The following is a 16,368-nucleotide window of genomic DNA, read 5'->3' as shown; positions in this document are numbered from 1 at the left end:
CATTCTTAGTATATTTGTAGTTATAAGGTGATCTTTCGCAAAGTATTTTAGCGCTTTTAGCTAAGCCTGGGTAATTAATTTATGTCAATACTGTCATTGTAAGGATCTGTCATATTTATATTTTGTTGTTATCTTTAAATTACATGATAATATATAGTTTGTATATAAACAAAATGGTAACTAATTAGGTAAATCTTGTATAACTACTAATTAGCACAGTACAGACGTCATATTCCCTACTCGATATAGAGTAGATATCGATATCATAGTACAACAGTTAATACCAGTTATTAGATTCGCGCGTGCGCATGTTCCGCACGTTTCTAGGAACGGTTCCAACTTAAATTAGGTCTAACACTACACCTTACATTTCAATGTGTAACTTAATCATCATCTTCCTCGCGTTGTCCCGGCATTTTGCCACGGCTCATGGGAGCCTGGGGTCCGCTTGGCAACTAATCCCAAGAATTGGCGTAGGCACTAGTCTTTACGAAAGCGACTGCCATCTGACCTTCCAACCCAGAGGGTAAACTAGGCCTTATTGGGATTAGTCTGGTTTCTTCACGATGTTTTCCTTCACCGAAAAGCGACTGGTAAATATCAAATGATATTTCGTACATAACTTCCGAAAAACTCATTGGTACGAGCCGGGGTTCGAACCCGCGACCTCCAGATTGAAAGTCGCACGCTCTTACCGCTAGGCCACCAGCGCTCCTGTGTAATGTGTAGCTTAATACTTCAAGCAATTACCAGGGGCAATGTATATTGATGAGAATATAAAGATTAGTATTAATATCAAGGTAACCAACTTACAAGTACTCATAAGGTTATTGGAAGAAATCCCTTAAAATCGCCTTTGTACTGCCTATCCTTGTTTTGTACAATAAAGAGTTTATACCTACATACAATACAACTGTTGGTTACTTTGCTAATTCTCTTTTATATTTATACTATCTTATAATCGTTACGATAAGACAAATAAATAAACCCAGCTTCTGCCCGCGACTTTGCCTGCGTAGAATTAGTCATATCCTGCTTCCATAGTTAATTCCACCCCCTTTACAACACCTCAAAGCAGGGATCGAATACCGATACATTTTTCATACAAATTAACCGGTATTCAATTTCGGTATCTTGGTTGTTTATGTACCTATATTTTTGCACTAATCCGAACTATAATTAAAAAAGAGTATTTTTCGATTTGAAATTACTTGAAAATTTTTCTGTGAAACGAAAATCTGCAGAAAATTTGACGGCAAAATAAAGGTAAACCAGTCCCGAGAAAGGACATAGGAACGATTTAATTACATAAATCATCCTTTGAGGCAGAGACTGTTACCAGTATAACTAAAAATCAAAATATCTCATAGCTTTCACGTTATTTCTTGGATATCATAGAATAGTATTTAGGTAAGGATAATTATTGATCAGATTAGCTAAATTAAGTGCAAAAATATAGGTACGGTTACCTTTATTTTGCCGTCAAATTTTCTGCAGATTTTCGTTTCACAGAAAAATTTTCAAGTAATTTCAAATCGAAAAATACTCTTTTTTAATTATAGTTCGGATTAGTTATGTTTCACCAAAAATTTAAAACATAGACAATACACAAGACAACAATAGTTTTGTTTCAAGAACAATTTGTTCATATAATTTCATTTCACAGAATCATCGATCTGTAGAAAAGTCACTTCTTATAAATACGGTTCACCAAAATTTTATATACAGAATAGTGATTTAGTCGAATTTTATTTATTTACTCGTTAATTTAACGCAATCTGCTTCTCTGGAAGGAATTCGTTTTTAGGGGTTGCCGTTCTAACCTAACCCACTTTTCTGGCAACAGTTCGTTTTCTTGGGGGTCGCAGTTCTAACCTAACCTAACCCACTTTTCTGGCAACATTTCGTTTTCTTAGGGGTCGCAGTTCTAACCTAACCTAACCCACTTTTATGGATAAAGTTCGTTTTTATGGGGGTCGCAGTTCTAACCTAACCTAGCCCACTTTTCTGGCAACAGTTCGTTTTCTTAGGGGTCGCAGTTCTAACCTAACCTAACCCACTTTTCTGGCAACCGTTCGTTTTCTTGGGGGTCGCAGTTCTAACCTAACCTAACCCACTTTTCCAGCAAGGGTTCGTTTTCTTAGAAGTTGCAGCTCTAAAGTAACCTAAACTCTTTTTTTAGCAATTTCAATGAATACTACGAGTATGTGAAAGGTAATTTTGTAAAATAATAATTGTTAAAATTAACATTCTGTGAACTGTAGTGTCGCACAAATAATATTCAGTGAATAATAATTCTACAGTCAGTCTTTTATTTTATTTAAAAATCTTTGAATAAATATTCTGAATTTTAATCAAGTTACAAAATATGTTTCTTTGAAATAAATAATCGAAGAAACAGAATTAATTGTAACAAAAATGTGCGATTTGATTATTCTATGAATAATTTTCTGTATAACAAAATTCTGCAAAAAATTTGGCGATAAAATAAGGGTACACCCTCGGGACTAAACGAAAGACTATGTCACAATTTTCATCTAAATCGGTTCAGCGGTTTAAGCGTGAATAAGTAACAGACAGACAGACATAGTTACTTTTACATTTATTATCAACATTTTGTTATAGATAGTTGGTACAGTTGCTCTGAGCGCTAGTAATGAGGCTCCCCCGAAGATAACGCCGATTCACTCTTGACGTCAACTAGTTAATATTTAATTGTTGATAACCCGCGGGTCTCTGCTCAAACCCATTAGTCAGGAGGCCGTCATTAGCTATACTATTTTTAAACAGGGAAAAAAAAAGGGCATTCCACAGGGAATGTTAAAAAACAGAGTAAGTAAGTAATATGTCTTATTTAACTATCAGTGTTCGTGCAGTTCTATATATATTTAAGTTACAGACAATCAATTTTTAATTCAGTTAATTACCTAGTTATTAGGTATCTTCTTCAAATCGGATGTATCGAAAGAATTAATAAGCTGTGTTTAGTGTGTTTTCAGAAAACCAGCCTAATAATTACTCATAATTACCCACACAGCAACATGTCGTGTATAGAAACGGGGTCATGTTAGTGTGGATTTCCTGTGAATGTCTATGTCTAATGAGGGAGGAATGTCTTAATTAGTGGTGTTCGCCGCGGACTGTTCCGAAACGGGGTAATTAGTAATTACCGATAACTCTTTAATTAACCTGACTAATAACAGAGTATTTGCATTGCCGCCGACGGCCCAATTAGACGGTTATCGATTGAACACTATGTGGCTGAAACGACCAAACTTCCTTTAAAGCGCCTTAAAGGCATATAGTAAAAACAAAAATATATATAAATAAATATAGTTTTATTTGTATAGTTACAGGTAAGTTCGAAGAATTAGATATTTAGTATTGAACCCGCTAATTGCATAATACACAGAAAAATTATAAGAATTATACATATTTCGTTTTTAATTGTTTTTTTTAAATGGCGGATATTGAATACATTTTTAGTGAAACGTCACAAAATCAAAGAAAATTATAATGCTTATCATTAAATGATGACTCTAAAGAGAACAAGGAATACGCACTATAGAAATACGTACGACTTTGCTCGTGGAAGAGGTCGAATTAGGAATAGCTGGTAAGTATGCGTACAAACAAGTGTGCGCGCGTCACTCCTCACGCCACTTTGCGTTATCGCGCGTGGATACCTAGATACAAGAAATATGGTATGGTAAATATAGAGAGAAATAGGGTATTTTCCTACTAGTCAAATCAGTTACTTTTTTAGAGCTGTCAAAACGATTTGCTAATATGGAATTTATATGAAACATTACATCGTGACGTCACGGTCAACTCACCTACTTTTTATATTTCTATCCGATTTATAAATTGAACTTGTGTTCAAAAATAACTCCTAGCTGTGTTTTTCTAATAATTATCTGGTGCTTTATTTCATGCATGGTGTAAAATAATTAATTTTAAATACAGTATAATACCCTATTGTACTACGTTACTAAGGATCTATATCTGAATCCCTAAAGTCTTTTCTCCTATTTTTGCATTCCCTAATATTGTTTGTTATAATGATCAGTTGTCCTAATACTCGTATACCCTAATTTTGGTTTCCCTATTATCGAATGGCCGATTTTTTTGTCCTAATATATTTTTCCCTAATGGCACTTTCCATATTGAGTATTTATCCTAATGTTATGTAGCATAATTCTTTTTTTGCCTAATTATTGTTAGGCCTAAAAATTATATATCCTAACCATCATGTTACCTAATTTTACTTAGCCTATCGTTGCTTGACCTAACACTCGTATGCCCTAATTTTGATTTCCCTATTTCGTTTCGTTTTTACAATGGTCGCAGTTCTAACCTAACCTAACTCACTTTTGTGGCAGCAGTTCGTTTTTGCGAGGTTCACAGTTCTAACCTAACCTAACCCACTTTTGTGGCAGCAGTTCGTTTTTGCGAGTATCACAGTTCTTACCTAACCTAACCCACTTTTGTGGCAACAGTTCGGTTTTGCAAGGATCGCAGTTCTAACCTAACCTAACCCACTTTTGTGGCAGCAGTTCGTTTTTGCAAGGATCGTATTTCTAACCTAACCTAGTTTTAACAGCAGTTCGTTTTTACAATGGTCGCAGTTCTAACCTAACCTAACCCACTTTTGTGGCAGCAGTTCGTTTTTGCAACGATCGTATGTCTAACCTAACCTAGTTTTAACAGCAGTTCGTTTTTAAAATGGTCGCAGTTCTAACCTAACCTAACCCACTTTTGTGGCAACAGTTCGTTACCATTCATTATGGAAAGTAATTGTTATGATAATTGATCAATAGGAAAAGTAACTCTTATGACAATTGATAATTAGGGCAATAGCCATTAGGTCAAAATAGTTAGAGCATATTATTTTATGCCAAACATTGTTAGGGATTTCGAAGAATGCGGTAAAAAACATTAGGTATCTTGATAGTTATGGTACAAATGCTTAGGACAAATGAGTCTTAGGCTAACCATTACATTATGGAAAATAATCGTTATCACAATTGATCGTTAGGGCATTAGGACAAACCAGTTAGGGCAAGTGACTTTAGGACAAACGTTGTTAGGGATTCAGAAGGACACCCGTTACTAATATTTCAAATTTAATGTGTTATCTGGGTACTGTATATGAAATGAGAAAATATACCTAATATCTGTCGTGGGTCCCCCCAAACCCCACCCATAACAATTCATATTTAAAGTTTTTTTATTTTGATTTGATTTGGTCATACTAACATTCAATCAATTTTACGGTGTAACACGCGTATTTTCTTTAGTCATTCGCGCGTCAAGCTTCAGGGAGCCTACCGCGAAAACCGAAATTCACAAATTGCGGGGATCTTTCTCTTTTACTCTAATGAAGGCGTAATTAGAGTGACAGAGAAAGATGCCTGCAATTTGCAAACTTCGATTTTCGCGGCTATAGGCCAGGCAACGTAAACCGGTGCTCGGCACTGTTAGTGCTTGAAAATTGAGACCTATCAGACTCTCCGAAGATTGTCACGCAATGACCAAAAATACGCGAATTAAACCGTAAAATTAGTTGTAAGTACGTGAAAATGTTTTAACGGTTACACGTTATAAAGAGAAATAAACCTTTAAGTAATGAACTTAGGAATGTCACTCACAACAGTCACAACTCTAAAGTAGTTTGTTAAAATATGGAGAAGGAGCATAATAGACGAGACAAGGAGAAGTAATTTAATTAGGCGAGAGACATGCTGAAAAATAACCCCAGACACCCATGTAAAGCATTACTTAACCTTACACTTAGGGTTGCCACCTAACAGTTAAAACACGTCGAGATAGAGGATATTACTAAATAACGTAGCAATAACTACAATAAAAGTACGGAAAAAAAATATAAAATTAAATTAATAAAACTAAATTAATTATATAATAAAAATGATCAACTTCTCTCAGCCCAAATATATTAATATTAGTGCTAGCGCTCGATTTATGTATATTGTGCGAACTGAATTTAAGTTACGATGCAAATGGTAAGAATAAAAAAAAATCATCAACTATCATATAATTACCTATGCACATTCGCAAACTGACGGAAGTGATGCAGATAAATATGTCAGTGTCCATTTTTTTCTAAATATAGATAACCCTAATGATGTAAAGAGTGTCGGCGGGATGTCCGCTTTAATAACAGCAGAATGATATAGAATAGATAACAGTAGTATGTACATATCAATTATTATTATATTATGTTGTTTATGTCGTCCACCGAATGTAATTTTTAATCTGTCTTTGGTTTTAATTTATAGTTTTTTTTTAAACGTAACTCAAGTATCATTTACTTATGAAATAAATCTTAGAAACTGCGCGGAGTGCTACAGCATTTCTAGCCGTGCGGTCACTACCATGACCCGGCGGTTTTTTGGGGGATGTGAATGTGAATGTGGGCTCTATTGCTTTTGCAATTGAGTCTTAAAAGAAGATTTTACTTTTATGCAACAGAGCATTAAGATCTATTGTATACAGCCGACATTTATAAAGACGAGCATGAGCATGAGATCAAAAAAGAGTTGTTTTGTAAATGCGCGCTTAGTTAGCTTAAAAAACATTATTTACAGTGTAAACATTGAAATGTGAAAGAAAATTTCTATTCATAAGACATCGATTAAGCTATTCAACATTAAGAGGTAACCAAAATGCAATTTAATAAGTGCCCAAGTTATTAAAATAATATGTCATGCCAGCGACTTAAAAAAGTAACAGTTGACAGCCCTGTAGACTAATGAAGGATGAGACCGCCATATGTTTGCGATTCTCACTAAGCAAGTACTTAATTAGGACCAAACCCGGTTGAATCATAAATATCATAAAGTTGCAATTAAAATTATTTGGTATGTGTATGTACCTACCTGTGGTCAAGACAATAGGATTAAAGTTCACGTCATTTTTATTTTTAAGTTGTATTAAGTACCAATGGCATGAATTCTCTGTTGTTAACCAACATTACAAGTCTCGTATTTAAAAATGAATTTACATTATTATTTATTATATTAATAGGTAATTGTGTATTAAGTAAATTTCATTTTTCTCTCTAAAATCTTATTAAAGCCTAAACGTTTCAATCAAGAATTATATTATTTTTACCTCAATATTAGTCTCTATTATGAGGACAAAAATTCAATTATTTGCAATAAAAATATTTTAATTGCACATATCTAAGTACAAAGGAAATTTTGCCAGTGGCTGGGCGGTTTAGGCATCTGCCGCGAATGCAGAAGACGCTGGTTCACAGTCTTGGGTACTGGAGGCCTTGGTCACTGGAGGGCCCCTTGGTCACTGCCTTGATCACTTTTTCTTTCGCATATACTTAACATTTATTTCAGGTAATATATATATATTATACAATATATATTATGAAAAAAAAACTTTCATCAAACTCCTTTTGAATAGGGTTAATGATTCAACAATTGTAGGTATTTATAAACATAAAACTGTCGTTATCACAGCCAGCCATGACACAACGGTTCGATTGGCCAGCTCTGCGGTCTGTTCTTCCCGCAGCGACCGCAGCCGATAGCGCAATATCAGCCTCTCCTATTCATAAAAGCCTGTTCTCGACTGTCAGCTATTCCTAATGCCGGCTGTACACTCTCGGCGAGACACCCCGAGACAGACCGAGAGCGAGTGTGTTCAGACTGCTCTCGTCTTGTCTCGGTCTTCCTTGTCTCGTCTCGCCGTTCCCCGATTGCGGTCGGTTTTTTGCGGCCGAGTCAAAGGGTCTCGCTGCGCTCGCGAGGGCAGCGTGGCAGAGCATGTACATACTCATTGTTAAAACAGAGATTTGTGTAACTACCCGACAAAAATCTATGATCAAATTGGGAGTAGACATCACAAATGCAAATTACCACCACACCTATGTTAAATATTATTATCAATAATTACCCGGTGTGTTTCTGTAAAGACGCGTTTTGGTGATCAGTCGTTAAAATGAGGTCCAACGAGACTGAATTGCAGTTTTTAGAATTTTACCAAATGGAACCAGTCCTATGGAACCCAAAAGATGGGAAACATAAAGATTTTTTTATGATATAGGCCTTAATAATTACAGTAGCTAGCAGCACAGAGGCAAATCGCAGCAACAGTTTCTATGTCCATCGTGGCGGGCATCCGCGGTTTAAATGATTCAACGAGTGTGTACATGGTGTGCTCTCGTCGACACCTTCTCGCCCGAGACTCTCGGCGAGAGGCTCTCGCCGAGCGTGTACAGCCGGCATAATAATTTAATACAACTTGACCGCGACTTCAACAACAATAGGGATGATGACATAATTATGTTGAGTTTTATAACACAATCTTGTTAAAGGTAGATACATTAAAAAGAGAAATAAACTAACGTATCTATAAAATAAAACTAAATTAAAACTAAAAACTAATACTAAATAAAATTAAAATATATCTTAGAATCTTGTTAAATAGATAAAAAATGAGTAATTTATCACAAAAAACTGGACTTTAAAAAATATAAGGAAACGATTAAAAAATACAAGACAAAAGTTTCAAACTGAACCTTGCTTCAAGCAAAACATTTTGAATAAGTCAGTGCAGTGAACTTTAGACGAATAAAAGTAATAAATGAGTAGGTACAGTCAAATAATTTAATTTCCTATCCATTTTGTACCTTGTCACAGTGACAATCAGTATGAGGTCTAGCGACTTTCATATTGATTGTCACTGTGACAAGGTACGAAATGGGTCGGAAATTAAATTCTTTGACTGTAAGGATGTACCTACTTAGCTTCACCTTCAGAGTTATTAATCATGAATCTTTAAAGTAATGGACCAGTAAAATACCGCTAATTTGCGATTGAAAATGCTTCAATTGCATTTATTTATCATAACAATAAAAACTTACCCCGTTATTCGTAAAACTTTACGGGCCTGATTTAGTTAAATTATGCTTAATCCCTTTCTTTCAAATACATAAGTCAGAATGACAGATAAAGACAAACGATTAGTAGCTAGTTGAGGCTTGTAGCGCGTTTATGAATAAGGGGGTTATTGTTAAAATTCCCGTTATCGTCCTTAAGAGCCAACGGGAGTGGTCATTTCTCCATACAAACGTACTCCTCGTTTTCCTCCGTGGTTTTTGAAGCTAGAGCAATGATTTTATCAACACAGATTAATATTGTCAATATCTGTGTCGGACCGTTTTGCTTTTTTTGATATTTTTGTTTTTTAAGGCGCTAGAGCCCTTCAAAAATGGCCAAAATGGCCTAATTGACTATGCCGCAATGAGAGGCGTGGCATTCAAAACTGATATCAATTAGCCAAAAAATCAAAACGGTCCGACACAGATAATTTCATAATCATTTAGATTTCCAAATTTGGTTACGATTGTTTAAGTTTTGGAGGAGGAAACAGAGGAGTACGAAACCTCGATTTTTGAGATTTTTACGCAGGATTCTTCGCCTTGTCCTTATCGCACTACTTTTAGGTGCCGCTTCCGTTAGCGAGACGGGTATATTTACCTAAAATATTTAAAACTCAGCTCCTGTTTCGTCTTAATAGGAATAGCTTTGATGCGCATAACAACTTGTGTCATAATCATCATTGAGCATACAAATGAAAAGTCATATTATATTGTGTCATACATTTTTAGTAATAAGATTTGGACATACTCAGCAGTTGTCATATATTTTTTGTGCATATAGGTTTTGATTATAATTAATCAAATGTCAGACTAGCTAAAAGCATCGATACTTATAATGTTTTTACGTACAACGTTTTGTAGCATAATAATTTTCAACCATAATGGTTTACATAAATAATTTAAGAAACTAATTTTAGCCTCTCAACAATTCCTCGAAAAAACGAGTCCCCTCTGCTTTGCCTTAAGGTTGACTGGTAGAGAATGCTTTTGGCATTAAGTCCGCATTTTTTACGATAAGTTTTCTTTTGTGCAATAAAGTTTAAATAAATAAATAAAATATATAAGTTGTTGGTTTATCAAATCATAATACAGCCCCGTAATGTATTATCATAATAAACATATTGAATACTGAAACAATATATGAAATCTAATAACGTAATGTTAGACGCGCGGTCACGTCACCGATCGACCAATTAACGCGGATTAATTAAACATAACGACCTCAATTCATTCATTATATTATAAGTCTTATTACTAAGCCAAAGTTAATTAATACGGGACTCCATTGTTATATATCACTGTAATAACTTCGTGTGTGGAAATGACAATAAATACTATGCATACCATTTTAACAATGAGTTATATCGTTATTTTCACTGTAGGTACTCGTAATTAAATACAGGATTTTATTTATTGAGAAAATATTAGAATTTTCTTAACTAGCATATTTCTAATATACCTACTGTTTTCCTAATATTAAGATCAGTTATTTTAAAATGTGATCGAAATGAGACTTCGATTAAGTCGTGCTCCCAGTTAGTTGTGTGTAGTTTTCTAATATAATATACCAGTAATCTCAGTCTCCAGAGCTGTCAATTCCCGGTTCTCGCCATACAAATTCAGTCCCGAAAGCATTCCCTAACCTCGATATCGATACCATTGTTCACACACGTACTAATTAATTATTTATTGATATATAAGAGTACAAAAACATGTCAAAAACAATAAATAAAAACAACTTAAAATTACAATTAATCTAAATAAAAAGTATTCTAAAATAAATAGTACCTACAATAGTACTATTATTATGTGTGTCATTTACTAAACTAGGGACCATGGGGTCCCGGACTTTTGGTAGGCGTGCGTGGGTGACGTGCGTGCCGAAGCCAACACGTAGAGGCCCCTTGTAAATTGACAATTTACTCTAAGTGTGATGTGACACTAACCGACGATTATCCCTGTATGCGCTATAGTAGTGCACCCAAGGACAAGCCCCGGTCAGTGTAAGACTATTGCAAGAAAAAGGAACAAAAAGAACTGGGCTATTGGGTTGAGATGCTAATGGACTGGTAACTAGGACTATGGAAGAAACTATGGCACCTGCCTTGATCATATGTTATAAAAACACGAAAAATGGGCAGGTGGTGACTCGCCAACTCACAATATGGGTCCCCGAAAACGGCCGCTCGCACGGAGCGACAAGGGGACAACATCGCGTGAGCGGCTCAGGGTGTGGAGAGGTGTGCACCGCTTTCTACCCAGTGGCTGTAAGCAGCCACTGTGCCAACTCGCGTCTTAGACATATTTCACTTCCACCCTGCGAGCATATAGCTCTGACACCCCACTCTGGACGGCCGGTTAAGGCAAGCCAGAGGTGAGAGTCCTGCGGCCCCTGCTCAGTGTTCACTCCAGCCGGCCAATGAAGGCAAGCCGGAGAGAGGGGCCTGACCGACTCTCGGGGGTATGGGACCCAAGGGACGTCACTTCCCATTCAGCTCGCCACAAGCTGCCCTTATTATTATGAGCCTGTTGTGTCCCACTGCAGGGCTAAGGCCTCCCCCTCTTCTTCCACTCGTCCCGGTTTTGAGCTACATCTGGCCAGTCTCTCAAAAAGGAGTCCAAGTTATCCCGCCATCGCCGACGAGGTCTGCCGGATCCCCGGTGTGACTCGTACTAATTACTAATTACGCGGAATATGTTGTTGCAATGAATACCTTCGACGTGCATCTACTAATTATTATACAACAAAATTTTCTCCGTAATGACTACAAATGTGAACTAGGATATCGATATTAAAATAATTCAGTCACACACAGACTGCTCGTTAATCCAAAAAATGGCCATAATGCGTAACATAAAACGTTAAAGCGCATTTAATTGTTCCCGGTAATTATAAGAACACAGCGTACATAATTAAAACGAATGAAGCATCGCTACACTGGGCTAGTGATGTAGCTCTAATGAGCCACTTGCTAATTAGCGAATAAACAAGCGGATACTGCCTTCTAATTGGCTTTTGGGACAACCGCGCTGGGAGCTGTATTTTCTTTCATTGTGGAACAACGTTATGTTATTTAGATAACTTGGCGAAGTTTTTTTTAATGATATGGCGTCCTAAGACCCAGGAGAATGTTTGTGTTTTTTTTTTAATTTGGAACCTTTTATTCCTATAAGAGTTCAAAACTCGAATCCAAATTGTACTTACATATAAGTACAACATTATAGACGAATCGCCTGAAGGTAAGCAATGACCGTCGCCCATGGACACCCGTAACCCGCAACACCACAGGGGGTACAAGTGCGTTGCCGGCCTTTGAGATATAGGTACCTACGCTTTTTTCTAAAATGAAGTATTTCTCAAGTTAAAGGGTTCTTAATTGAATTAATTAAGGATGACTTTGATTCTAATCATTTTTAATTACCAACTTAAGCTAAGGTTTTTTTTAAGTCGTATAAGGTTGAATGTAAAATTATTTTATATTTAAAGCCATACTTACGCGTCCTTTTTTCAACTTTATTAATTATACAAACATTCGATTTTAATCAACAACAAGCAAGCAAGTCATTTGCAAACATTAAACGAACACTTAGCATATTTTTTTCTTAAGTTCAAGTTCATGCAAAAACAAAAATCACACGCTGAATGATAAATATTTAATAAATGTATTAAATGAGTTTTAAAGTGGATCCAAGTGAGTTTTAATAACATTAATAAACCGCATAAAATTAGTAGATGAATAGACAAAGTTAATAAAAATGAAAAATCTAACAACGAATTGTTTATCTAATTTCTAAGCGGAAGTTTTATCTCCCTACAATAACCTGATAAGTTGGTCATTTAAGTCATTAGTGATATTGAATTTTTTTTAATGGACAGCGTGTGGGTTATATTAATTCAATATCTACTACTTTAAATACGTATTTACACCTAAAATTTAACTTTTAAAAATATTATCTAAGACTAGCATATTGTATCAAGGAGAATTTTCCGAAGTTGCTGAATTTCTATAAGTTCTCGGGAAATTTAATTTAACAAACAATGAAAACAGTTCAAGACTAATATAGATACACAGGTGACGAAAGTTTGGAAAAACTGATAGTGATTGGACACACCGAAGGCAGGAGATCACGCGGTCGTTCACCAATAAGATGGACCGATCAAGTTAAAGACTCGTCATCCTCTGCTTTCTACACGGTCGTCGGAGACGCGTTGGACAGAAACCGGTGGAGACAGATCATCCGCTCCAGATGCAACCCTGATACTGACCACGATCCTCAGACATGAGGGACCGACCAAAGAGAGAGATAGATACACAGGCCTATTCGGATTTCGAGATAATCACAAGATCTTGAGACGATTTAGAGATCAACTAGATCTATATTAGATATCGACTAGATGTGACTTGGATATCTAAGTCATAACTTGTCGAAATCGTTCAAGAGGACCTCCAGAATCGCGGAAACGTCAAATTTGACATATCTATCTTACAAATATCTTTAAATTATCCGTATCGTAACTTGTTGAAGTCTAGTAGAAATCTAATTCATTTTCCGAATCGAGCCGACAGGCATTATAAGATTTCTACTGCCTGTCTTATTAATATGAGGTATATACTTAGTAAAAATATTTCTTGAAAAATTCTCGTTTCCAGCTTGCATTAAATTCTCGTTTATGTTACCAGAAACTTGTGAGTGTTCCTGCATTTTTGACAATGTTCTGCAACTTGAAAATTGCTATCTAAGACCGCAATAAAAATACTAATCAAACCTAAAAACCAATAAATACATAAAAATAAGTAAATTTAATGACTCCGAATTAAAAACATAAACATACCTCAATCAATTTTATCGCCGTGTTTTTAATTTAAAATTTAATAAACACCTCGCGTGTTACAAGACACTTTATACATCTACTCAAGCATGAAATAGACACTTAATTGGTTAACGATAAGTGAAATGATATTGTAATTTCATTAACAACAATCGCTAAATTGGAATTAGGCATAATAAATGCAATTAGTTTGAGAGTGCGTCCTCGACTTATAATAGTTTTTCAAAGCTCGACGGTGATCATTAAGCGGACTCTTCAAAGCTGTCGCCGCATTACACTAATTGACGTAATTAGAGGGATTGCCGAACGGAAATAAAAGTCGGCTCACCTTCATGAAACGCCGGCCCGGCCAATTAGTCTACCAACTCGTAATTAGCCTCTTCAGAACACTCTTACGGTCGATTAGTCCGGCACTAGTTTCAATGAAAGTCACGGCACAAAATGCTCATTTTCAGCGTAATGTCACGGCACTGGTAAAAGTTTTTCGCGATCGCGCGCGGGAATGAGTACGCGGAGCGGAGACGTGCGCTCGCCGCGCGCGCTAGTCAGCGAATGAGCGGGAGGTCGCTTAGGTGGGGAGCGATACTTACCCTTCCTTTTCCCGTACGAAAGCTCCGTATTTGCGGAGCTTTTCGCGCAATTACGCGGCGACGCTTACGTCTTTTAGCTGATGGCGCGGCGCTTAACGCTGTAAGTGGGCAGATTTTAAACGGCGCAGCGTATAGGCCTAAATAAAACCGATAATATCAATCGAATTATAACTGGATTGTGACTTAAGGTTTACAATAATAACCGAAACGATGGTACATGTTTACATCCAATATTATTGCATGTAATATGTAGAGGCAAAAACGAATGACGAATCTATAGAGCATAAACGGAGGAAAATAAATAAAAATACCCATTCTTTCCTTTTTTCATGTAGGTACCTACATAGGTATTTTTAGTTAGGTATTTTAAAGGCATATAAACTTTTTTTGACACCATTGTACCGAAAAATAATTTATTTACAAACAAGATAAGTATATACAGTGGTATTACTAAAATAAATTAATAACTAGCTTAAATACCTAGAATAGTGATTTCTTACCGCCGGGGAAAATTTAATAAAATAGCATAAGATATTATAAGGTACATTTTTTTGCGTTAGATTTACCTAAATACCTATTTTTCATGTGGGTGTTAAATGAATTTTAAATGTAGGTAGGTAATAAAAGAGAAAATAAGCTTAGAAGGAAAAATATATTTAAAAAAAATATGACTGGAACATAACTTACTTGATCGGTTATACAGATGCGCAATAGTATCGTAAAATTATTTATTATATATCGGGTGGAACAGAACGACGGGCTTTTACGCAAACCGGGAATTGTTTAGGCTACGTACTATATTTTTTACTTAAGTATTAATCACGTTAATATTTCTAACCGTTTTTGAGATACAGTCTGTTAAAGTTAAACATTAGTGCAAAAATCTGTATGTTTCGACCATAGCAAAAAGATCCTATTGAATGACATGACATGACTGTGTCAATCTAAAATGTAAATAACTTTGTAGGGTTTTTCTGATATTAAAATATTTCATTTTAATTATTTTGTTTTACTTTTTAATCCAGCTTTACGATTATAATAACTCGATTGTAGATCACTTAGATAACACTATCAGTCTCTAAGTCAGTCAGTCAGTCTCTAGAAATGTTCCATCCTGTATATTTAAGCAAGTAACTTATTAATAAAAACGCCCTTATTTTTTCAAACTATGTACTAAGTTATCTAAATTGAATAGGTACCTACACATATTAATTTTTCATCATGTCACAAAAGAAATAAAATAATTATATTGAAACGGTGCGGATCTATGAATGCAATCTTGCTCGCCAGGATGCATTGTGCCCAATACAAGGGAAGGGACATTCATCATTGATAAAACTAGTCGACGACACCTCGTCCTACAACGGCTACCCCGTACACTTCCATGGATTACATTCGATTCGCTCTTATAAGAAAACTGGTTGGAGAAAAAGGGCGAATATAATAATCTCAGGGTGTCACGAGTTAGAAGAAGGGTAATTGTTGCAAAGGAAGTATAGTCTTATTCAAGAACACAAATAATCGACAGAACCAAATATTGAAAATCTCTTCCGATATATTTAAAAAAAAAACTGTTTACGAGTAGCGAAAATAATACACAATATACACATGCAAAAATAAAACAGACTTCATCGTCAGGTTTTTTAACTAAAACTTCCTAATTTACATTTAGTTACGGGTTTCTTAATACATAACTTAGTTTAGCAATGGGGTATTTTGAGCATGTAAGTTTTAAATTAAATTCTTTGAGTTAGTTAAATGAAATGAATGAAATTAAGTATAGATCTATAAAATCATCTATATATATAGGTACTTAAATGTATGTAGACGTTTACAACACGATAGGTATGGCCATAAAGAATAACTTGTGGAAACTAAATTATTTATAATTATTATAAATGTGACTGAATAATATACAAATAATATACTATCGGTACTTAGCGGTACCTATTAATTTTCTCTTAATTAACGCTAACTCACACCAAGTAGACATAAAAATAACCCGAACCCGGTTAAGTATCTTCTTA

General features: G+C 35.4%; 2 protein-coding genes across 3 annotated transcripts in view; one reads left to right on the top strand and one right to left on the bottom strand.

Annotated features, from left to right (window-relative positions):
- Positions 1 to 14,412, bottom strand: part of LOC134806880 (LIM domain only protein 3) — a 71,252-nt gene extending 56,840 nt beyond the window's left edge. The window contains exon 1 of one of the 2 annotated variants that reach the window (XM_063780297.1): positions 14,080 to 14,412. In XM_063780297.1, the coding sequence (XP_063636367.1) occupies positions 14,080 to 14,085 (6 nt within the window). In that variant the 5' untranslated portion in view covers positions 14,086 to 14,412. The remainder of the gene's footprint in view (positions 1 to 14,079) is intronic. The other variant, XM_063780296.1, reaches the window with a different exon arrangement.
- The window catches only part of LOC134806886 (mediator of RNA polymerase II transcription subunit 7), a 357,529-nt gene that overhangs the window by 212,542 nt on the left and 128,619 nt on the right, over positions 1 to 16,368 (top strand). The gene's annotated exons all lie outside the window — the stretch shown is intronic.

Source organism: Cydia splendana, chromosome 3, assembly GCF_910591565.1.
Source record: "Cydia splendana chromosome 3, ilCydSple1.2, whole genome shotgun sequence".
In the NCBI taxonomy this organism is placed as follows: domain Eukaryota; kingdom Metazoa; phylum Arthropoda; class Insecta; order Lepidoptera; family Tortricidae; genus Cydia; species Cydia splendana.
The sequence above is the reverse complement of the archived record's forward strand: the minus strand, read 5'-3'. Positions and strand labels throughout refer to the sequence as shown.